Source organism: Osmia bicornis, chromosome 11, assembly GCF_907164935.1.
Source record: "Osmia bicornis bicornis chromosome 11, iOsmBic2.1, whole genome shotgun sequence".
Taxonomy (NCBI): Eukaryota; Metazoa; Arthropoda; class Insecta; order Hymenoptera; family Megachilidae; genus Osmia; species Osmia bicornis.
In genome coordinates this window covers 9093001-9116797 of record NC_060226.1, presented here as the reverse complement: position 1 = coordinate 9116797, position 23797 = coordinate 9093001, and the positions used below count along the sequence as shown (strand labels likewise).

Sequence of the window (23797 nt, the reverse complement as noted above, 5' to 3'; positions counted from 1 at the left end):
AATTATAAAGAAACAGTAAATATATTAACCCTTCATCGGTAACAAATAAATATTACAGATTGTAGATAATAAAAAATTGATTAATTATTTATTTATTTTGAATTGTCGAAAAAGTAATCAATTACTTTCTTTTCAGATGTAAATGAAATGAAGAAGATGTTCTTCTTATCAAAAGCAAACTACAAAAGTAAAACTGATTTTTTTGGGAGAATTTGTATTTTTCTTTTCCTCGATATTTCCATAAGTATTAAGCTGTAATATAATTTTACTTTCATGAATATATTTTAAAATGTATTTTAATGTTATTTTGATACAAAGTATGGCGCTTATATACGTATTACGTATGCGCACGATAATGCGCAATTTTCTTTAGAAGCAGAAAGTTCATTTGCCAATAGGTTTCATGAAAATTCTCTTAGATCAAGACTGACCAATACGTGTATTAAATGCTACTCATTGTATGAGAAGATTTTCAACAATTATTTTGCAATACCGTTATTAAGCGTTAATTAGTAAATTATTGGTAAATATAACAGAATGCCAGTAGCAGGCGAAATTTTCAACTATTTTCTCGACGCAACTAAAATCTGTGAATCAAGACAGAATAGGACACGAAAAAAAATGTTACATATTTGGCTCAGTTGCACGCTTGGATGTTTCTTTGGGGTACTTTAGCCTATTAATTTATTGATAAAATAGTCTAAACATCGTCTTTACGAATATGAAAAATATCTTACTTTCACTGAAAATGTTCATATCATTTGTTTAGTAAAAATGATTAAAAGAACCGTCATGCTCTTTACAACAAGGATGGCGTCATCCGAAACTGTTCACGTAGTTTTATCAAAGCTATGAATTTGTTAACGTACAGTAAACGTATTCCATACATTGAATTAAAGTGAAATAAGTATCGGTAAATTATTTAGTTGACACACCATCGTTTGCAATACTGATTATAACTCAATAAAAATTAGGAAAATGCGAGGGTGCAGTGCGTTGTACTAACAGTCAAACATTGAAGTAGTTTTGCGCTGGTGTGTCGGAAAGGTAGTATCAATAAACCTTCTATATTTTTTATGAAGAACGATATCAACGAAGAATAAAACGGAATGAGATATTGAAGCTAACACATAAATGACGTCCACATAGTAAATACAATATTATACAAGCAAGTTGAAAAATTACACTTTTGAAAAAACCGGGACGTATTTGTATAAAACTTAAGGATTGTGTTTCCCATAGAAAGAGGCATTGCTTCACTGGAATTTATACAAGGATATAACTTTAAAAGACGTGATTCACGGAATTCTTTTTACGAAATGGTTGTCACATTGTTTATTCATACGAAAGTACAACCGAAAGTTTTTGAAACATTTAAGGTTATGTATTATTGAAACATGAATTTCTTGTATTCATAAGCAAAGCAATTCATCGGAGACACGAAATCATTCTGGTCGTAAGTTGAACAACATTTCTATCATATATTATGTTAAGCAATAATATTTATTGTATTAGTATAAATTTGGAGTATTTAATCTTAAATATACCTTTTAATCTTCTTTTATTAGTTTGTTTATTTGAAATGTTTATTTTTTAACTATACAATAGTTTCAACATTCCATATATTATAATTATGTAGTAGGAACTTTGGAATTATAAAGACAAATATAACTTTAGAGGTGATAAGTAGATCTTATCTTATGCTAATATTTTCTGTACTGTTTTTCCTTGCAATGCTATTATACATATATACTATTTAGTATTTTAGTATCTTTAAATACTTAAAAGGTTTATTATATAATGATAATGTAATTCTGATTTTATGTTTAGCAAGTTACGCGAGTGGATAATGCTTGGAGGCAATGAACGGAATGGAGAGACATGGGCATGGACATGGACATTCGCATGCACATTCACACCGTCATCGGCATTCACATGGAACTATACAAAATACATCACAAAATTCCAGTCAATCGTCGAAACATAGCCACGCTCATACACCGCATTCGCAAAAAGATACATCTGCTGCCCAACCAGCTCAGAAGCCAAGAAATTATAAATTATTAGTTGATCCATTTTTGGTGAAAGGTGCTACAAAATTATATAGATACGATGGTATGGTTCCAGGAGATCCAACTTATCCGGAAGTTCAACCACGAGACCCCAGATCCCAATTAACACGAATTTGGACTCGTTTAGAACAGCTCGATTTACCTGTACCTAGGTTTAAAATTGACTCGAATTATTGTGGTGAACCGCCTCCGCTCGAAGTAACATTTTGCCATTTAAATGACAATATTGATAAAACTTTTTTATCGGATATGGTTCAAAAATTCGGCGCTGTGGAAGAGCTAATTGTTTATTATCATCCATTAACGAATAAGCATCTTGGAATTGCAAGGGTGGTGTTTGAAAGTACGAAGGCTTCTAAAGCTTGTGTAGAAAAATTAAATAATACATCTGTGATGGGTAAAGTTTTAAGAGTATTTCTTGATGCATTTGGGGATGAATGTAAAAAAATTTATGATGAATTAACTGCTGAAAAGAAGCCGGAAAAGAAAATAGAAAAAGAAATCAAGCCTGAAATTGAACAGGAGAAACAAACACCGATTGAAAAAATTATTCCCGAAGAAAGGGATGATTTTAAAAGTAATAAAAAGATGGTATCGAGTATAGAAAAGGTGAGAGATACGTATGCGGAGAACTCAAGATATAGTAAATATCGAGATTATCCAACTCCTAGTGGTAGTACTGGAAGCGATTTAGGCTATGGTACTGCGCCTAGCGAACTAAATTATTCTAGTAATTATTCTCAAAATTCAACTCCAGCTACGAATTATGATTTTTACTATAGCGGTTACCACCATCAACCTCCGAATAATTATTTACCAAGTATGCCTCAAGGTGTATCTCAGAATCTTCCGATCCAACAAAATTCTAGTATGTGGTGGGGAAACAGTACAGGAACAGCAACTTACGCATCATCTTCTATGTGGCCTGTTCAGCATGGGACAAATTTAGATAATTCTAATTCTAACGTAGTTCCAATTTCCAAGGCTTCTAATATAAAAATGCATCAGACCCCGAAAAAAGAGAAAGAAAATCAAAACGTAACGAAAAATTCATCACGGGATTCACCGGTGGAGACTCGTAAAACGTTAGATTTGGATACCAGAATCGCTATGTTATTAAAAGACAAGGCAGGAGGAATGGCACCTCCGTTCCTGCAATTTGGTAGCGATTCGGAAGACGAGAAAAAATCTATTAACGCGGATAATGAAATACTTTCAGACCCACCGAGCCCGTTTTTATCTCATGAGATATACAAATCGTGTTTTGAAAAAATGAGGGAAAGAAATAAAGAACAATGGAAAGTGCATGAAAATAGCATTAATCAATTTTCTATCGATGAAGAGCTGGGAAGTGTGATAAGTTCGAGCGAAGATGAAGCATTATTGGGAAGTTATAGCCCTGCACCGGATGAAATCGAGCCAGAACCACCAAAAGAGCCACCACCTCCACCTCCGCCAGATGATGATAGAATGTCGTTAAGTCCGTTAAGTTCAGGAGATGAGAAAATTGAAGAGGTACGTATATTATAAATCACAAATGAAATATATATGTATAATAATTATTTAAATATTCAGGTTATAGCTCAAACAGAACCTGCAAGCCAGTTGTATCCTGGAGCTGGTTATCCTGGTCATATAACCCATTATCCTCCCAATGATATGTATCATTGGCCTCGACCGGCACAGTATCCATACCCTTATGGAACAACATATTTACAAAGTCATTACCAACCAAATACTACATCATTCTCTGGAACAGTAGGAAATCATCAAGGAACAAATTATTATCCATCTTTTCAGTCAAGATTGCATGCTATGGCAAATCACAGCATTACGAAAGATAATCCACAGGTATATACTTATATGTATACTCTAGATATAATAACATATTTTTGTTATTTAAAATGTTAATAAAAATGTGATTATCGAAAATCCAGGGTCCTACTATCAATGGGGTATTAAACAGAGTTGTAAATGAATTAAAACAAATTTTAAAAAAGGATTTTAATAAGAAAATGATTGAAAATACCGCGTTTAAATTATTTGAAGTATGGTGGGATGAAAAGAAATCAGAGAAAAGTCAAAATCAAGGAGGTGATAATACTACTGTTATTAGCAGTAATAAAGAAGAAGGCTCAAAACCTCAGGGATTATCGCTACTGTTAGAACAAGGAACTCCACTTGGATTTAATTATGATGGATTTGGTTTGGGCATTAGAGCTAGCATGCCAAAGATGCCTTCTTTCAGGGTAAACTTCTTATTTCCATTATATATGAATTTCTGTATAGTTAAATTAATATAATTATAATTACCTTGCCTTACTTTTCAGCGCAAGATTAAAGCTCCAAGCCCGTTACCGCAAGATGAAGATAGTCGTCAGTCTGATCATGGTGATACTGAAATTATAGAAAGCGATAGCGATCTTGATCTAGAATCTGTACAAAAAATTGAAAGGCCAATTACCTCTCTTCCAAGTGTTTCTTCGTCGTCGTCGTCGTCGTCGTCGTCGACATCAAGTGCGAGCAGTAGCGAAGAAATTAGTTGCAGCGAATCTTCTAGTAGTTCCAGTGATAGTTCAGATGAAGAAGTATGTTCTGCGAACTATGAAGACGAGGTATTATAATAATTACAATTATTTTTATAAATACTCCAATGTGATACTTTCATATAGTTATTTTTTATTTTCAGCAAGACACGGACAGCCGTATGTCGGATCATCGTCCCCTTGCTTGCAATAGCGAAGATCCTGATATTTTAATGGAATTTGCTATTCAACGCTCGTTAGATTGTCCGACACCGTTTGGCAGAGAAACACCAATACCTGATATTAAAATAAAAGATGGAATCTTGAACGAGTTTCCGCAATGTGATAACGATGCTACCCCAATACCATCTCCGCTAAGATACGAAAACGATAAAGAAGAAAATGAAGAGATGATTGAAAAATCTGTTGACGAGGAAATTCTTGAGAAACATGTAACGGTAAAAGAAGACGTAGAAGCAAAGGATATTGAAGATGAAACTGAAAATGAAGTACCGATTGCACATATTGGTATTTTAATGGTAACAAGCAAACAAGAACCGTGTGATATGCAAAAAATGGAAAATTCTGCAGCAGAAGCTTTGATAACGTTAGCTGGCCAAGATAATATTATAAGACATAGAAGTCCGGGACCTGTACAACCAAATATTATTAGAGCTCTTCAAACTATGTCTGAAAAATATATTAACGATGAACCCATATTAAAAGAATCAGAAAAGATCGAGATGTTTAGTGAGATACCTACTACCGATTCGGAGGAAGAAAGCTTAGAAATTAGAAGGTTAAGGTTTGTAAAATTATGAACATTATTATTATTATTATTATGTATTAAGCGAATTAGTGTAAAAATTTAAATTATTTTGCATTGATTAGGTATCAAGCTGAAGCCGAACTTCGATTAAACGGTCAGCAGAGTCCAAATTCACAAGCTTCTCAAGTATTCATGGAACATTCATACTCATTGCCACCGACACAATCAGAAATAGCGAAAACTGTACTTCGTGCACCTCCGGCGCCGATAAAACCTGTAAAAATAAAACCTTCAAAAATGATGAAATTAGCTAAGGGTAAAGACAAAACTCACAAAGTAGAAAAGCGAAAATATAATAAATATACCAAAATTCATACTCATCAAAATCATGAAGGAGAAAAAGAGAATATTGAAAATGAATTTGTTTATCAAAAATATCCGAAAAAAGTAGAGGAACCAACAGTAACGTATAAAGAACGTGATCTAATGTCGGAAATGGCTATTTTGTATGAATTTCTAACTAGAGGAATAGACGCGGAAGATGTGGAATATTTAAGACGAAGTTACGAAGCCTTGTTAGCCGATGATACTCAAGGTTATTGGTTAAACGATACGCATTGGGTTGATCATCCTCCAACCGATCTTCCAAGTCCTGCTAAACGAAGAAAACGAGATGAACTTAGATTGCATACAAGTGGAAGTGCAAGAACGGAAGGATATTACAAAGTTGATGTACGAGAGAAAGCTAAACATAAGGTATGATTCCGCATACGTATCAATGTTTAATTAACTTTTAATTGATTCTCAATATCCAAGGATGAAATTTTAAAAAACTTTTTCTTTTTGTAGCATCACTATGCGCAAAGCATACAACGCAGTAACGATGTTGAGGATAGTAATGGCCCTTATGCTGGAGGTGATGGAACAATGAATGGTCCAAAGAATAATAATAAAACTTTAACCGGTAAAATGCAAGCTTTATCTCGAGAAGCTCGAAGTAATCAACGTCGGTTATTAACGGCCTTCGGTATTGATACCGATAGTGATCTTCTTAAGTTTAATCAGTTGAAGGTAAGATTTTTCTAAATTCTTGTTATTAGTATTAATTTTTATAAAACACGTTTTATCACGTTCGTTTCATATATTACAGTTTAGGAAAAAACAATTGAAATTCGCGAAATCTGGCATACACGATTGGGGTTTATTCGCTATGGAACCAATAGCAGCTGATGAAATGGTCATTGAATATGTTGGTCAAATGGTTAGGCCAGTTGTTGCTGACTTAAGAGAGTCTCAGTATGAAGCTACTGGTATTGGAAGTTCTTATCTTTTCCGCATCGATTTAGATACAATTATTGATGCAACGAAATGTGGAAACTTAGCACGATTTATTAATCATAGCTGCAATGTGAGTATTTATAACAAGTATCTATATTTCAAATGCAATTTTATTCTCTACAATCATCTTCTTTGATCAACTTGTAAATTTTGTCTTGTCTTCTTTTTCAGCCGAATTGTTACGCAAAAGTAATTACAATCGAAAGTCAAAAGAAAATTGTAATCTATAGTAAACAACCGATAGGAGTTAACGAGGAAATTACATACGATTATAAATTTCCATTGGAGGATGATAAAATCCCATGCTTATGTGGAGCACCACAATGTCGGGGTACTCTTAATTGAATCGTTCATGAAACTATATTGTTCATCCTTTTTTCCTGTCTTCTACATTTCATCACACTCCACTCATATTTTTGTAAATATTTCCCCATGTAAACATTTTATAAAATGCAATGGAAAAATGCTAAATTATGTTAATATGTACTCCTTTTCTTTTTTCTAATATCCTTCCCATTAATATGGTACGTTGAAATATTCAAGAGTGAACTCGAACAGCGTTATAATATTTATATTTTATCATTGTTTTTGTACATACGTAATTTAAAGACTTTATTCCTATTATGTTTCTGTTAAAAATAAAATGATCATTTGTTAAAAGACAACACTTAGTCGATATAAAGAAAATTTCCACTTCATAACGATCATTCAAATTAAAATATAAATATTTGGAAATAAAGCTATAACAATAAACTTTTTACATTTATTTTATCATTTTTTAATAATTTTGTTTGTGGTTTATTTTAAATGTACTTATTCAAATAAATATAGTTTACCGCGCGCGCCGCTTCGCTTTGGACTGTAGCGCCATCTATACGAAAGTGGCGGAAACTACTTGCCGAATAGTTTCCGCGACTATGCGATAGGTGGCGCTAGTCAACTACTTATCGACTTACCTACAATTAGGTGCGGGGTACACTAGCGCCATCTATACGAAAGTGGCGGAAACTATTCGACAAGTAGTTTCCGCCACTTTCGTATAGATGGCGCTAGTGTGCCCAGTTCCAAATTGTCGGTAAGTCGATAAGTAGTTGACTAGCGCCACCTATCGCAGAGTCGCGGAAACTATTCGGCAAGTAGTTTCCGCCACTTTTGTATAGATGGCGCTATTGTACCCCTATTCCATTCAGTCCCGTTCTGTAGTCGCTATAATAACAAAGTTTTGTCATTACAAATATCTCAATAGAATTTGATTACGGTAAGGTTATTTACAGAACATTCAGAATAATATCATCCATGTTTATTAAAAACATAATATAGTTACATAGGTTGTTATTAAAGAATATGGCAGATCGTCTAACACAATTACAAGATACTATAAATCAGGTAATGTAATATTGTTTTTGAAATCAAGTTTATGTTAAAATGTTTTTCTAATAATTATATTCATTATTCTAGCAAGCTGAACATTTTTGTAATAGCGTAGGTATATTACAACAGTATTCAACACCTAGTAAATTTCCCGGTTTCGATCGTGTTGGAACCCCACAACCACACCAACCTCAAGAAGGTATTTTTTATTCATTACTCATTTCCTTTTACTTTGATCGTTTTCCATTATTGTTTATATATATATAATCACATCTGTATTTTAGATTATGCAGCCCTATTTGCAACTCTAATAGCAAGATGTGCAAAAGATATAGATACTCTAATAGAAAGTTTACCAAGTGAAGAATCATCGCAAGAATTACAAGTTGCAAGTCTTAGTCGTCTTGAACAAGAAAACCAGGAAGCTGGTGAACAGTTGGAGGAAGTTGTAAAACAAGGAGAAGCACTTTTGCAAAGGATCCAAGCTGCTTTGCAAGATATTGCTCAAAGTCAATTAGATATGCAAGATCCAGCATCTACATCTGTAATCAATATTAATCTTAATACTAATTCAGCTTTCAAACAAGATAACATGAACTCTGTAAATACTGTATCTTCAAGTAATCCACATCAGTTGTCAGATCCTTCGCCAAGTTCTGTTAATCAGTAATATATTTTTGTTAAAGTTTGCAAGAAAATGATTTTTATTAAGCATGTATGTATGTATGTACTAAAAGTAATGTATTAAATACAAGAGAAAATTTTTGTATTATCTTTTATAGAGACTTATAAATGTTTCACGAGGTATACAAATTCTTCCAATTAATTTCATGTTTTTCTTCCCTTCTGCTTGTTGTGCTAATAATTTCTTTCTTCTGGTAATATCACCACCATACTAAAAAAAAGACAATAACAGGAAAATATACAGGCACAATGCAATGAATAACTTACCAGTTTTGCAGTTACATCCTTTCTATATGCCTTTAATGTTTCTCTTGCAATGACTTTTGAATTAACACTAGCTTGAATTACTATCTCAAATAATTGACGTGGAAGATTATTTACTAATTTTTCACATAACTCTCTTCCTTTTTGACGAGCTTTACTAAGATGTACAATAGTACTAAGTTCTTCAACTGGAGTTCCATTTAAAACAATACTTAACTGTATCGTGCAGATATCAATATATGAAATAAATAGATTATATATCATTTTAATATGTAATTACTATAAATTCAGAAAGTTACCTTTACTATGTCCGAAACCTCATAATCAGATTCTTCATAATCGAAACTAGCATATCCTGAGGTAGCACGTTTTAGTGTATCGTGAAGATCGATAATAACTTCATTCAGTGGTAACAGGAATTGGTATAATGTTCTACTATGGCCAACATCTTTTGTTAATAGTTGTACACCTCGTTTCTCAAGGCATATAGATAGCACAGTACCCGTATATTCAGCTAATTAAATAATTACAAATGATTTATTAATTTTGTATTAAGTATACTTATGTTGTATAATATCGGAGTATTAAATATACTTGGTGCTATGATAGTTCCTAGTATGAAGGGTTCATAAAACTCTGCCACAATTTGTGGATCAGGAAACTCTGCAGGATTATTAAATGTGATTATCTCGTTATTATTATGTTGCTTTATATTTTTCTTGCCAACAATTTTTGCTTTATATGTAACACTAGGTGCTGTAACAACTGCTAATGCATCATATTCCTGTTCAAGACGTTGCATGAAAACTTCCATGTGTAATAAACCCAAAAATCCAATTCTAAAACCTTGCCCAAGAGCTACACTAAAATAAAAAGATATGAAAAATTAATTAAATAAATGAAGTACATTTAAAATTAAAATATTTAAAAGTATACCTAGACTCTAGTGTGACAGAAACACTGCTATCATTTAATGTTAATTTTTCAATGGCAGTTCGCATATCATCAAACTTTGACTGATCATTTGGATAAACACCTGAGAAAACCATTGGTTTTGGTGATTCAAATCCTATTAGAGGTTCAGCAACAGCATTTTTTAAATGTAATGTATCACCAATCAATGCTTCTTTGGAAGATTTCATATTACAAGAAATACATCCTATTTGACCTGCAAATCTAGAATATATATTACTGAGTATTATGACAAAACTATAAAAAATGATAAAATATTCAAGAATAATATTCACAATTTTTTTACAGGTTCTTCAGAAGGTCTTAATAGTGAAAGATGTCTAATTTCATAAGATTTTTTAGTGTACATTGCAGTAACATACTGCTTTACTGACAAAAATCCTTCTTTAACATATATTAATAAAATTGCTCCTTGGTATTTATCATACCAGCTATCAAATATCAAGGCCCTAAATGGCTTGTCTCTACATACATCAGGTGGTGGAATTCTTTCAACAATAGCATCCAAGACTTGAGGTACACCAGTACCTAACTTGGCAGATATTTTTAAAACTTTCGACTTTTCTATGTCAAATAATATCTTTAACTGTTCCATTACTCTTTCAGGATTAGCATTTTTTAAGTCTATTTTGTTAATCACTGGTATTATAACTAGATTTTGTTTAATAGCTAAATGAAAATTAGCTACAGTTTGTGCTTGTACACCATCATTTGCATCTATTACTAGAACAACTCCTTGACAAGGAGCTAATGAACGATGTACTTCAGCAGAGAAATCTACATGACCAGGTGTATCTATTAAATTAAGAAGATATTTGATTCCATTGTATGTATAATTAAGAGAAGCTGTTTGAGCTTTAACTGTAATTCCACGCTCTTTTTCAACTTGTAACTTATCTAAAATTTGTTTTCCAGAATTTGCTTTAATTGCACCTGTTAATTCCAACAGTCTATCAGCAAGAGTGCTTTTGCCATGATCAACATGTGCTATGATACTAAAATTACGAATATTTTCTATTGGTACTTCATATTCTTTATTCTTCTCTGGTTCTATAGAATAGTATCTACTATAAATTAGCAAGTGCTGTCTGAAATAAAATACATCATGTAAAACATTTGTTTCATTTTAAACAATTTTAATACATATTTAATACTAACCTTTCAATTGTTTGTAAGAAGTTCAAATTTCTTTGAGAATGCCATACATGATAAATAATTCTACTTATTTTCATAATGAATTAATAATATTTACAATTGTATTTAATATAAAAAGCATTTATGTGATCATATAAAATAATCTTTAATATCCTTATTAAAGTATATTGTCAATATTATATTATATTTAATTTGTAAAAAATATTTGTTAAAAACATTAATTGTTTATTCATAATGAGTGTAATGGATATTTATATAACTTAGGTTTAATTCATGGAATTTCTATTCAGCACTTTTCACTAGTTGGTATTTTGGTATCACTTGGTATGCTGTTGAAACCAGTGCAAAATTGTTATCTTTCCATTAACATGGTTATGTTGTCATTTTAAGCTTGCATAGCTCCTAAATTGAACAAAAAAAAAAATAAATAATATCTATAAATTTATTATTAATTTTAGAAGTATATAAATATGTCAATGAAACAAGCTGGTCAGGTAATATTTATGTTCTATCAGAAAAAAACACTTTGTCCAATCTAACCTAAATAAATAATATACGTTATTAAAACATAAGTTATTATGCATTATATGAAAAAACACGAACAAAAGAAAATTTATAAAAATGGATATTTTAGCGTTTATATTACATGCCAAAAATAACGCGATGGTCAAAAGGAATTGGTGCTGAATTACCTGCAGAATATAAAAAGTTCTGGAAAGAATGGAAATTACAACAACCGGCTGCTGTTCATTACATTAAAGAAGAAGGTACTTACGTAAGAAATGAAGAGACAGAAGAAGTGTAAGGGCTTAATAAAGTTCAATAATTATTTTCTTCATAAGATCTTTGTTAATTTAATGTTAAATGAATTTGGTTTTCAGACGTCCAGTTCAAAATGTACCACTACCATTGCAATTTCCTAAAGAATTTCATGAAGGTTTATGGGGTGGTGAAGCTGTTGTTCAAGGTTTCACAAAAAAACATAGATATGCTCGCAGAGCTCCTCACTTTTGGTTTCCTACCCTTAAAAAGTCTGTAGTTTATAGCGAAATTTTGGATAAACATATGAGTGCAGTTGTTACCACTAGAACTATTAATTTAATTCATGAACATTATGGTTTTGACCACTATCTATTGAAGGTATGTTGAAAAGAAAAATATTCTTAAGCATATCTTCTAATATCATTCAACTGTTTCTAGACTCCTGCTTGTGATTTGAAATCTGAGCTTGCACTCAAATTAAAACGTGAAATACTTATAGCATTGGCTGATAAAACTTTATATCCAAATGATCCTGTTAAAAAGGAAGAAATTTATAATAAATACAAAGAATATTTAACAGCAGTAAAGTATTATTTTAATGTTACTTCAATACTTTGTTGAATCAATATTAATCTTTACTTTTCATTTTAGTACACGCGAGAAGAAATTGAATGGTATGGTTTAACATTTGCAGAAGCTTGTAAAAAGTGGATGAAACTAAATGAACAAATGCAACAAATACAACCTTTAAAACTCAAATATAGGTCTGAATTAATTGCAGAACTTAAAGAAGAAGAAATTAAAAAAGCTGAAGAACAATTAGAGAAGTATGTATCTATACATATGTATTGTTTCTTCTACGAGAGAATAGTATCATTCCGCGCAGCTAGACTGAGCTCATAAAGTTTCTCCACCCAGTACCGCAACTTTACCTTAATTTGCTTTCCATTTACATACGTGGTGAACAAAATATACTAATGTAGCAACTTGTTTCTTTCAGATCTTCGATAAGTTGGAACGTAAAATGGAATCCTTTTAGCAGTAGAAAATCTGAGTAATACATGTGTAATGTGGCTGCATATAATAAATAAATAGGATATAAGACAAATTCATTTTTCTCATATTTACTACATCTCAAACACTGGTGTAACTGCAATATAAAAAAACGAAGTTTTTTTATACATTTGTCACAATCTTTTATTGTTTAATATACCAAACAATTGTTAATAATGGTATGATTTAAAAGAACACTTCTAAATATAATTAAAATTCATGTCTAAGAAAATAAATAATTATGATATTGAACATTCTATATCACCATCCTTTGGTAAACAGTTTAACAAAGAGGCAATGGCTCTTGTAATGTATGTCATCGTTCCGAAACTACCGCTTGGAGCACTATCATAAAAGTGTTGGCAAACATATGCTGCCCCACCGCAAAGAAGATTTCCCATTGCAGTGGTTTCTCGTTGTTCTTTCGGTTTAGCGCAGCATAGGGTGGCATCGCCATCAATTTTCATCTAGATATTTCAAAATAAATATAGTAAATGCATTTTATCTGTATTATATTATGCAATAAAAATTTACCTGGTCATCTAAAAAGATAGCATTGGCCTTGTGAACTAACTGTTCAACAGCAATAAGTCCACCCAGGGAAGCTACTACATTATATTCAGTTACTAAAGTTAACACCATTAAAGCTTCGACGATTAACTGACGATATTCTGGTTGTGGTATAGTATTCAAAACAGTTTCTACTGCTAGTGCAAATTTTAATTCCCCCGGTGTCATTTCCTGTGTAAGATTTTGAGGTAGGACCCTACCCTCAATAGCTAAACCCTGGCACTATAATATTTAATTATATAAAAATTAAGATTTCCATTGAGCAAAAACTATACGTGCGCTTATAATACATACCCGTTCGAGCACTTGCCATACTCGAGGATAAAAATCACGCGGCACTCTATTTAACGCGCCATCCAACCTTCGTCGCCGTAACCACTGACCTTGACGATCTGGTTCTGTTTCACCACCATCAACTTGATCAGCAGTTAAGAAACCTCCAATTTGTGATTTCTAAAAGTGAAACGTTCGAACTATAATGAAACTGTTGAAAAATAACTGTCGTATAAACAAGCGCATTACCTTACTAACTTTGCTGGATTTACAACTGATAACGGAAAAATTACCTCGACCAACTAAAAATAGCAATAAATTATTCTTCAGATACCAATTGTATTTAATTAAATAATTTCTATTCATAATAAACATACCGCTGCTAATTGCAAATTCTTTTCCGCTCATAATATGATGTAAAAGATTCTTCATTTCGAATGGTGATAAATTAAGCAAATGTTCAGATGCCTCTTCTCCGGTACATATTAAAGTTCTTGATAATTCCGTAGCCATTACTTGTATGATTAATCCTACTCTAAGTCTCAGCATCTCATGAAACAACTGTGGTTCTGTTCTAATGAACATTGCTAAATAAACAAGCAATTCTTGTGTTAACATAGCGGTAGATTCATCGTCTCCATAAGCTTGATGAATTAATGCTCGCAATTCGTTTTCTGGTAATGGAGCAACAATAGTATGTTCGTTGGTCGGTGGCATTCCAACCGTGACTTGTTTCTGACGGACTAATAAATCAGTGACCGCTTTGGCTAGATCCTCGACACGTTTTCCTAGCATACCAGCAGTATGACGTACGATTCCCCACATTTTTTGTTGACAGGCTTTTTCGTAAAGATCTTTCAATAAATCTTTTATTAAAACAGGATGGCCCTCTTCCACCATGCCGGTATTGAAATATAAACCTTGTGAATCAACCTAATTTGGAAAATTATTTTTAAGTTTAAATGATATAACTTATTATACTTGATGTATATTTTTGATAACTTACAAGATATTGTAAAATATCTCCTTGCTCTTCTAAACTTTCAGTTTCTCGAAGCATTGATAATAGTTCTTCAACTTCGGTATCCGCATACTGAGTTTCCCCCATGCCCCTGGATCTATGCAACTTTGGAGAATTTGGCCATGTCAATATATCATCTGTAGGAGACGGCGTGCGATCTGTAGCTGGTGGTGGAGGATTTGAAGTTAGCGTTGTATCTGTCACTTCAATAAATGGATTTGTATTTAAAATAGCAGAAGGTCTTCTATCCTCTCCTGCCATTCCAAGAATCTCAGCTACAAATTTATATAACCAATGCAAATCAATTTCTTTCTATTAAGTTTATTGAAATTTTTCAAATTTATTAACAAAACGGACATGTTAATGTTTTTCTCTTTTTTTTTATGTACTTATTAAAATTTAAAAATTAGTCATTACTTGTTAGTAAACTTACATTCTTGTGAAACGGGAGAAACCACATCTGTGGAATATATTTAAGGATCCGCTTTAGGTAGCATGCAATCAGAATGTTAGGAATTTAAATCATTTATAATACTAATATACGAAATACATAAAACTTACGTTCTACAGCAATTGATCTCGTTTTCTTAATGGCACCTTTTACAGACATTCTACGTTTCAAATTCTTTGCACTTCGAATTACCGGTCTGTTAAGGAGACCTGTGCGATGAGGAAATGCGCGCATCAAATGTTCTTCTAAATACTGTTGAACCTTAACAATTATATAAAAATATATGTAATGTGGCGTAATAACGTGTATCATATTTAGGAATATAAATTTTATGTACCTGAGGGTTTAGTTTATCCGGTCTACCGTCTTCAGAGCTTCCTAGGAAACTTAAGTTTGTGATGCAGGAAGTGCTCAAGAAATCACTTAAATTTCCCAATGAGACTCGTGTACCATTGATATAACCACTTTTTAATTTCTTCATAGTAGTTATCATGGCTAATGGTATCTTTCCTTGATCTAAGAATAATGATTACATATGTAACATTTTAATATTTATGTAAAAATAATTAAAACAACTATTTTCTGTATTGTTCTTTTAACATAACACTTGTGAGGAAAATTTGATCCTATTATGCTTCTATGTTAAATGATGAATCTAAAGCTGCCTATGGCATACCTAGGTGATTATGAGTGGCAACAAGTGTTATAGTTGGCCTGCCGAGCATTTGCTTCCAGTTGATGGTGAGGAAGGCCAAGTTGGTTGTAAAAGTGTTGGCAAGGAGGGCTGCATCGTTTGTCGTGTAGTACTCCTCCGCATCAAAGTTCTAAGACATGCAACAAACGTGCATACCACCACACATATAAGCTGTCTCCTTAGGATATTAAATTATTTGATGTGAAAATACACTGATTTTATTTATTTTCATTGAAATTTCTCAACATTAATCGATTTTGCTCATGATGAATATAAATAATAGCAACCCTTTATAAAGTACTAATTTTATTTAGTTAATTAATCGAGACCTTCCAAAGCCACTAAGTAAAATTGATAGCAAAAACAAATGCACGCATGCAGGCAGACATGTTAGATGGTTTTGTTTTGGATTATGTGCTTATAAAATCTCAATAAAAAACAGAATTCAAACAGAAAATTTCTTTATTTAAAAACCATATATTTTATCTCTGTTACTCTGAATTTTATAATGAAAAAAGAAATTTGATCTTTATAATTTCTCATGCATCAGAAAAAAAAGTAACACAGATGAAAACTATGGTTTCTAAATGTTAAATTACTGTACCTAGATGAATGTTCTTGAGGGGCATGAGCACAAGAGGCCGGCCTAACATGTTCTGCCAGCTAGACTTCAAGAAATTAATTTCGCCTTTGAATATGTCAATCATGAGCTCATAGTCCGATGCGATGTAGAAGCGGGTCATGTCTGTCAACTAATGTTTGATGCAAGAAGAGGCAACATAAGAAAAGAAATAAAAGTACAGAGAGCGGAACGGTACGATCAGTATATAAAAATAAATAATACTTACCTGTGGAGTGAATGCAAATATTTTATCGTGTAGGGAATATAATTTACTGGTGCTCAAGATTCCTACATCTCTTGATTTACGTCCAGACAATCCTAATTTTTTGTTTCGACCTGAAAATAAATACTTCAATTTAGGTGGAAACATTTAAAGAATATATAATAACTGAAATCCTTTAAACCTACCCAAATAAGTATACAAATGACTAAGTACTTTTGCAGGTTGCACTTCTATCGGGGAAACTTCTGCGATTGTTTGAACATGAATATCATGCTGAGCTATTTTCTCTCTTATTTCAGAATCTTCTGCTAGTATAACAACTTGTACCACGACATCTGGTTTCTTTTCACTACACAATCGTCTATTCAATGGATCTAATTCTCCCACAGCAAGAAAACCCTATTATTAAAATAGTGTAAGTAACTTGTAATTGCTATTTATAGTATTTTTCTTATATGTATTTACATGCTTACTTCTTGTAATAATTTTCCTAATATGTACAGAGATTGAGCCCACATAAATGGACATCTACCTAATGCAACTCGTTTTTGACTACCTGGCTCAGCATATTCTGCTGATACATTTGCAGCTTCTACAGAATATAATTCAGGTATTAATTTCATTCCGTCCTCCGTTTTGATCATTATTTCTTCTAATTGTTTCGAATATTCTGCTACTACTTCTTTATTGCCTTGGAAACAGTAATCCACGATCAAATAACAAAAGAACAAAGGCCATTCGCATTCTATGTTTTCAAACATTCGTAGTTCCCACGGTTCGTAATAAAGTCTATTGAAAATATAATAAATTTATTAGTAAATGTTGATATTACATTCTGTAACAATTCTTATTTTATTTTATCTTTTACCTGTTAGGATCTTCTTTTGGTGTTTTATATCCATCCCTCAGAAATCTTTTACATCCATAACGACCTTGTAATTTTTTAGTAATAGCATCTCTAGTTAATTGAATTAAACTAGGTTCATCTACGGCAAATGCCGGAAAGCTTATAACGGATAATAATCCGCTATCTAATTCCTTAGAGTTAGATTCACGTGGCAGCATAGACTGTAAAACTGCCTGGCACTTTTGTGCTTCATCTGCTAATACATGAATCACAGAGGTAGGTCCACCTCTTGCGCCAAATAAATCTAACTCATTCATTGCTTCCATTGCAGCTTTTGCCATTCCAATACTGCTAGCATTTAATTCTGGTAATCCATGATTTGTTTTATCACCCCTCTCCCAAATTCCATAATCAGGAGTACAATAGGCTGACTCAATATAAAATACTAAGTTCTGAATGAATGCAACCTGAAGTTAAATTAGATAAATTAAGTCATGATTTTGAAGATTATTTTATACTTAATGCACGATCTATGTATAGTTACCTCATCTAAATTGAAGACAATCTGTAAACCAGATGCTGTCATTTGTGCTAGAATCAATAAATACAAAGAAATTGCATCTATTTGAAGATGACCCCATTCTGTATCACCTACAACAGTTTGTCCATTAACAGAACTATATTTGGCATGTAAAGCATCGTGTGGATTTTGAGTGATTTTAAATTGTTCAACTTTTTCTTTCTGTTGCATCATTGCCATTAATAGACCTCTCATTAATTTCACACAACTTTGTTCAAGTTCATACGTTTTAGCTCTATCTTCATCCGCATCGGCTATCTTCTTATATGCCATTGAAAGGCCCCATACAGCAAGAATGCAGTATATATTGTCACGGATCCATGCGTGATCATTATCAGGGCTAGCAGGGAAAAGTCCTGTAACTGCATTTTGATGTTTCATAATAATCTTATGAACAATTCTTTGGTAATAATCCAAACGGACACCAGAATTACGGCGGCTTCTCATTTTGAAGATTTGTACATCAATTCTAAAAATATTTTTAGTTTTATCTTATAAAGAATACATTAAATTCTTCTAATTTTTTATTATGTTTATTGTGCTCTATTAAATTAAGAGGTTAAATATACTGCTTCACAATACTTTTGGAATACTTTGCTGAATTTTTACAGAACTATTAACAAGTTCATGTATACAAAGAAATTATCATTTTAAGAATATAAACGTTCATGTTATTCACATGTTATAAAAGATTTACAAAACTTTCAGGAAATGTATTACACATAAACATTTTGTACAATGTGAAACGAATGTCAAACGAAATAGCCCTCTATACAATTATAGGAGAATTACTGAACGGCAATGCTTGTATATAGGGCGGACAGAAAATTGCCACATGAATTTTTACATAGCATTTGACAGAAATAATAAGTAACGAAAATCATTAAAAATATAATAAATTTATTAAAACTTAAAGAAAACCGAGTGATGGTAAAACGTAATTTTAAATAAAGGCGTGCGCTATCTATTTGTTACAAACGTTCGAAAAAATATGGTGTAACATCTTATACATACAATTTTTAAACAAAACATTTAAAGGCTGAGAATTTATGACGTACACTATATACATATTAGATATTGCAATCAACTAATCATATGATAACTTTAAAAACACAATAATTTAACAGAACATGCTAATTTATAAGTTATATACTGTAAAACAATTGTCGTATAGCGTTATAAAAATATAATGTTCTATGCTGCTTAATAAACACAATATACAACCTAATAAATAATAATAATAATAATTTATGTGAACAGTACTACAAACAACTTGTGTCATTGATGATTTCTGCCATCATATTTTTGTCTTGTAAAGCTGCATCCAATTCTTCTTGGTCCCATTCCAAATTAACTTTTGATAAACGAGGTTCCTTTTTTCTTATTAATTTTAAAATACCTCTAGTTTCTATCAAGGAACATAAATTAAAGAACTCTGAAGCGTCAACGGCATGAATATTCCGTTTTTTGCAAACTTTTTTATACACTTCATGTAACTAAAATATTTATAATGATACAAATTAAAATTAATTTTCATCAACAAATATATTTATACCATTATAAACTTACTCTTCTCACTGTCACATCTTTAATTCTTCCTTTGTTTAAAATAAGTAGAAGAGAACACAATAACAACTTTTGTTGTAAAGGAAATGTGCTTTCTTCTTTTTCAATATTTTGAGATCCTCCATAAACATCATTTAAAACTGCAATGATTTCTTTTAAATCTACAGGTTTCTCTCCTGGAGGCTGCTTTTTAGGACTACTTGTATCTATTTCTATTACAGAAATGATCTTTCATTAAACATAATTATGTGCTTCCTTAATTTAAAATCATTTTTTCAATAAATAATACAACATACCTGTGTTATTCATTGGCTGTAACACTTGTTCTAATTTATGAGACTCTGCAAATTCAATTACTCTTCTACTGATATCCAATGCTCTTCTAATATCTCCAGAAATAGCAGCAACTTTTCCAGATAACATTTGTATTGCAGGTCCAGTGAATAAATCAGATACCTTTGCTTCGCTTAATCTATCAGATATTATATTAGATATTTGCTGTTTTGTGTATGATGAAAAGTGCATCAACTTTGGTTTTAGTTCACATCTAGCCTGTAACCTTGGCAATATCCTATCTGTCAAATCCAAAGCATTAGCAATGCCAACCAGAATCAGTTTTGAATTATGCATTGATGGCCATTCGAAAATAGAATATAATACAGATTGATTTTTGCTTTCTAATTGATCTATTTCATCCAAAATCATTAATAACATTTTATGTTTAGAAATTAAGTATTTTTCAATAGCTGCTTTTTTGTCTTTTACAGTTTTTGATGTAGATAAACCCAATTCTTGAATAATTTTCGCATAAATTGTAGTTGCAGATTTCATAGTGGTACAATTAACATAGATAACTTTAAACTGTGATTTAAATTCAGGCTTTAGTATTAATTTTGAAAGGCATGCTGTTTTTCCAGTACCAGGAGGTCCTGATACATATAAAGAGCCTGATGTTTCATTCTTTAAATGCCCTTCCATGAATTCTTGTAATTGATTTAGTTCCATTTCTCTGCCAGGCAAATTCTCAGGTACTGAACTATGTAAAGCTTTACGGGCATTTCGATACTTTTCAGAACTAAATAATTTTTTAGGGACTAATTTTTCTTCTTTGCCAGGGGGTGACATTATATTCAGCTTATCAAAAAGGGTAGAGGGTGTTGTTGGAGATGATAGTGGCAATGTTTTGCCCATCCTTTTTTGTTTTGGAGGTGTTGGAGTATGTTCTTCTGAAACAAATATTTTAATATTTTTCTTAATAATACATACAGAAAAGAGTTTAAAACTACAGAAAATTCAATTTACAAACCATCAGATCCGTCAGACTTCCGGGTACGTCGAGGTGTGTGGATGATTGTACCCTTATCACAAGATTTTATATTACTCTCCACCAAAACATTTTCTGAATCTGAATCTGATTCACTGCTACTTAAAGTAATCACTTTTTTTACAGTTGGTGTATATTTGTAAGAAGAATCTCTAGCAGTCGCATCGGTAAAATCTTGTATTATTGCATTACGTTTGCTTCCGTAAAATGAACATTTCTTTCGTACATTAAACGGAATTGTTGTTTGAATACCTGACATTTTTACGTATGTTTTAAGGCACTTACGGTATTAACATACACAAACTTTACTTTTTGGAAAAATTTGTCCTTTACAAACAGAGTAATATATGTTAAGTATATACATACGTCAATTTTCTGACATTCTTATTCTATTATTTTTTAACCTACAACGCTTTGTTCGCAAAACGATTACACAAAATATTTTTTTAAACACACTTTAATTGTCGCGTTTATTAATATTGCTTACTAAGTTTTAATATATAAAATACACTTATTTCTTATTCGTGCAACTGCATTGCGTATCACATGCTGTATGGCGCGGTTTTTTCGCGGGAATACACTTTGAACGCGGGAAAATGCGGAAGCACATAGTTTCCACCGTTTTTAAACAGATGGCACAGGAATCGCTTTTTTATTCTGCCCTCTGGTAGTGATTTCTATAATTCGAGTTATACCCTACCTCTAACGACGCTGTTTCTCTACCATTTTGGCATTGATCGGTGGAAGAAGTTGAAGAAATAAATCTGAAAGTAATCAAGATATTCTAGAATAATCTAAAAACCTCACAGACTTAAAATGAGAGCGAAGGTAAGATAATATTAATACTTCGTATAAATGTTATTATTTTTATACAGTATCAGATATGAAATGTTTAAATACTTAATAATTGTTTCAGTAGTAATTTTCCTTGAGAACTTTCAGTTACCACATGTTTATTATAATTCTTTTATTTGAACATTATCTTTCAGAGTTGACAGTAATTTAATTTCGAGTGTTTCAATACGGAAAGTGATATATCGTTCTGAATATAGAATATTAGAAATTAATTAAGGTTACTTTAAACTTTCAGTGGCGAAAAAAGAGGATGCGTAGGCTAAAGCGTAAAAGGAGGAAGATGCGTGCGAGGTCTAAGTGAATCTTAATTCACAATCTCTGTAAGTATATTATGAATCATAAAAATTGCAAACACTTCAACAGTTTCAATACAAAGATTTTTATATATTAATTTTATAACATTTCAGCACTAGAAATAACACCAACCACATCAGGCTGCACATTGTTACTCCAACAACTTCACACTTAATGCAAATATTTCTAGTACAGAGAGCATTTTATTAATGTATGCTTCTTGTACAATTTAATAAATTGATCTTTTAAATTATATAAAACCTTATTCTTAACCCTTTCTGCATTGTAATTATTAAGGATTAATTCATTGTTGCCAACTTTATGTAATATAAATATAGGTTATGTATGAATTGTACGTATTTGTTGCCAATCAATATAAACATAACCTTGTTTCCTACATACTGCTGCACCATGCGAATGCGTCTAATACAAACTTTATCGCGATCAAAGAAGTTATTATGTGAATATTCTAAACCACGTACAAATAAAATTATAACGTATTCTTTATTAAAACAAGTTAAGAATTTTTCAACGAATAACCAAAAATGTATTAAGCATGATGATCAAAACCAGTCGCATAACCTATCCGGTTCAATTAATATCACTCATGAAGTTTTTGAAGACAAAAATGCAGAAATTATCTACGACGTTAGTGAAGCACAAGAAACAATTAATTTAGAAGACTTAAGAATTGAGAAGGAAGATCATGATCCTTATGAGGGTATCAATTTAGAACGTAAGTTAAGACATGTTGATGTTATTGTATTGGAAAACAATTATGTATAATATTTAACAAGATATTAATGAACTTATAGGTGGCAGAATTGGAGTATTTGAAATAGAGGATCTTGTATTATTACTACAAAAGGAAAATGCTAAAAATATCTTTGTGGCTTTGGTACCTCCTGAATTATCATATGTTGATTATATGGTTGTAGTTACAGGTAGATCAAATAAGCATATGCATGCACTTGTTGAATTTGTTCGTAAAGTATATAAATTAAAAAGACATAAGACAGATTTGATACCAAAGATTGAAGGAAAAGATTCAAATCATTGGATAGCCTTAGATCTAGGTATGTTTCTTATTATATCTCATAATATTAATGCTGTTTTTAAAATAATGTTATCATTTATTGCTTCCATTGTTTAGGAAATATTGCATTGCATATTTTTTCTAAATCTGCTAGACCATTATATGATTTAGAAACACTGTGGTCAGTTGGTCCTGATTATGATGATAAGTGTAAAAGCGCATCTGAAAATATTATGGAACAATACAATGCATTCCTGTCTGATTTGGAACCTCTTGAAAATGATGAACAAAATGAAGCTGTACAAGTTCAAAGTTCATAACAATTATGTAAACATTATACATTATAGTACCATTTTATTGTAAAAAACTAAATAAATAGTAACACATGAATGAGTGTTTTTAACTTTGTAGAATTATTTGTTTTATATTTTAATGATTCTTATCAAAATAATAGCATTCTGTAAGTGTTAGAAGTA

General features: G+C 31.6%; 7 protein-coding genes across 14 annotated transcripts; 4 read left to right on the top strand and 3 right to left on the bottom strand.

Annotated features, from left to right (window-relative positions):
- Positions 1-312: 312 nt before the first annotated feature.
- On the top strand, positions 313-7190 carry LOC114878817 (histone-lysine N-methyltransferase SETD1). 2 transcript variants are annotated; one of them, XM_029193047.2, is made up of 11 exons: positions 313-1148; positions 1243-1456; positions 1831-3587; positions 3648-3923; positions 4010-4321; positions 4403-4687; positions 4762-5402; positions 5489-6122; positions 6216-6437; positions 6517-6774; positions 6876-7190. In XM_029193047.2, the coding sequence occupies exons 3-11, from the start codon at positions 1863-1865 to the stop codon at positions 7047-7049; spliced, it is 4527 nt and encodes a 1508-aa protein (XP_029048880.1). In that variant the 5' UTR covers positions 313-1148; positions 1243-1456; positions 1831-1862; the 3' UTR covers positions 7050-7190. The 2 variants fall into 2 exon arrangements, with proteins under 2 accessions (XP_029048880.1, XP_029048879.1); XM_029193046.2 differs by having other exon boundaries at positions 313-1456.
- Positions 7191-7885: 695 nt separating this feature from the next.
- On the top strand, positions 7886-8819 carry LOC114878814 (mediator of RNA polymerase II transcription subunit 21). Of its 2 annotated transcripts, XM_029193041.1 has the most exons (4): positions 7889-7962; positions 8025-8090; positions 8163-8274; positions 8360-8819. In XM_029193041.1, exons 2-4 carry the CDS (start codon positions 8049-8051, stop codon positions 8743-8745), a joined length of 540 nt encoding a protein of 179 aa, XP_029048874.1. In that variant the 5' UTR covers positions 7889-7962; positions 8025-8048; the 3' UTR covers positions 8746-8819. The 2 variants fall into 2 exon arrangements, with proteins under 2 accessions (XP_029048873.1, XP_029048874.1); XM_029193040.1 differs by having other exon boundaries at positions 7886-8090.
- On the bottom strand, positions 8772-11324 carry LOC114878807 (translation factor GUF1 homolog, mitochondrial). The gene is made up of 7 exons (XM_029193026.2): positions 11154-11324; positions 10271-11083; positions 9960-10199; positions 9618-9886; positions 9323-9537; positions 9027-9239; positions 8772-8970 (listed from the first exon to the last, which is right to left on the bottom strand). The coding sequence occupies exons 1-7, from the start codon at positions 11225-11227 to the stop codon at positions 8845-8847; spliced, it is 1950 nt and encodes a 649-aa protein (XP_029048859.1). The 5' UTR covers positions 11228-11324; the 3' UTR covers positions 8772-8844.
- LOC114878813 (39S ribosomal protein L28, mitochondrial) lies at positions 10959-13020 on the top strand. 2 transcript variants are annotated; one of them, XM_029193039.2, is made up of 6 exons: positions 10959-11015; positions 11785-11951; positions 12032-12290; positions 12351-12494; positions 12564-12739; positions 12913-13020. In XM_029193039.2, exons 2-6 carry the CDS (start codon positions 11797-11799, stop codon positions 12968-12970), a joined length of 792 nt encoding a protein of 263 aa, XP_029048872.2. In that variant the 5' UTR covers positions 10959-11015; positions 11785-11796; the 3' UTR covers positions 12971-13020. The 2 variants fall into 2 exon arrangements, with proteins under 2 accessions (XP_029048872.2, XP_029048871.2); XM_029193038.2 differs by lacking the exon at positions 10959-11015 and adding an exon at positions 11383-11644.
- LOC114878805 (probable phosphorylase b kinase regulatory subunit alpha) lies at positions 13021-19023 on the bottom strand. 4 transcript variants are annotated; one of them, XM_029193021.2, is made up of 16 exons: positions 18829-19023; positions 18211-18715; positions 17688-18133; positions 17293-17608; positions 17005-17218; positions 16823-16932; positions 16579-16726; positions 15618-15796; positions 15391-15541; positions 15263-15289; positions 14815-15104; positions 14186-14741; positions 14058-14110; positions 13830-13988; positions 13500-13757; positions 13021-13432 (listed from the first exon to the last, which is right to left on the bottom strand). In XM_029193021.2, the coding sequence occupies exons 2-16, from the start codon at positions 18691-18693 to the stop codon at positions 13205-13207; spliced, it is 3618 nt and encodes a 1205-aa protein (XP_029048854.1). In that variant the 5' UTR covers positions 18694-18715; positions 18829-19023; the 3' UTR covers positions 13021-13204. The 4 variants fall into 4 exon arrangements, with proteins under 4 accessions (XP_029048854.1, XP_029048853.1, XP_029048855.1 ...); XM_029193020.2 differs by having other exon boundaries at positions 18211-19023; XM_029193022.2 differs by lacking the exon at positions 16579-16726 and adding an exon at positions 15957-16104 and having other exon boundaries at positions 18211-19023.
- Positions 19024-19129: 106 nt separating this feature from the next.
- Positions 19130-21964, bottom strand: LOC114878808 (cell division control protein 6 homolog). Of its 2 annotated transcripts, none has more exons than XM_029193027.2 (4): positions 21119-21964; positions 20109-21038; positions 19816-20024; positions 19130-19742 (listed from the first exon to the last, which is right to left on the bottom strand). In XM_029193027.2, the coding sequence occupies exons 1-4, from the start codon at positions 21393-21395 to the stop codon at positions 19509-19511; spliced, it is 1650 nt and encodes a 549-aa protein (XP_029048860.1). In that variant the 5' UTR covers positions 21396-21964; the 3' UTR covers positions 19130-19508. The 2 variants fall into 2 exon arrangements, with proteins under 2 accessions (XP_029048860.1, XP_029048861.1); XM_029193028.2 differs by having other exon boundaries at positions 20109-21035.
- Positions 21965-22636: 672 nt separating this feature from the next.
- LOC114878812 (mitochondrial assembly of ribosomal large subunit protein 1) lies at positions 22637-23711 on the top strand. The gene is made up of 3 exons (XM_029193037.2): positions 22637-23021; positions 23101-23361; positions 23439-23711. The coding sequence occupies exons 1-3, from the start codon at positions 22697-22699 to the stop codon at positions 23639-23641; spliced, it is 789 nt and encodes a 262-aa protein (XP_029048870.2). The 5' UTR covers positions 22637-22696; the 3' UTR covers positions 23642-23711.
- The last annotated feature ends 86 nt before the right edge of the window (positions 23712-23797 follow it).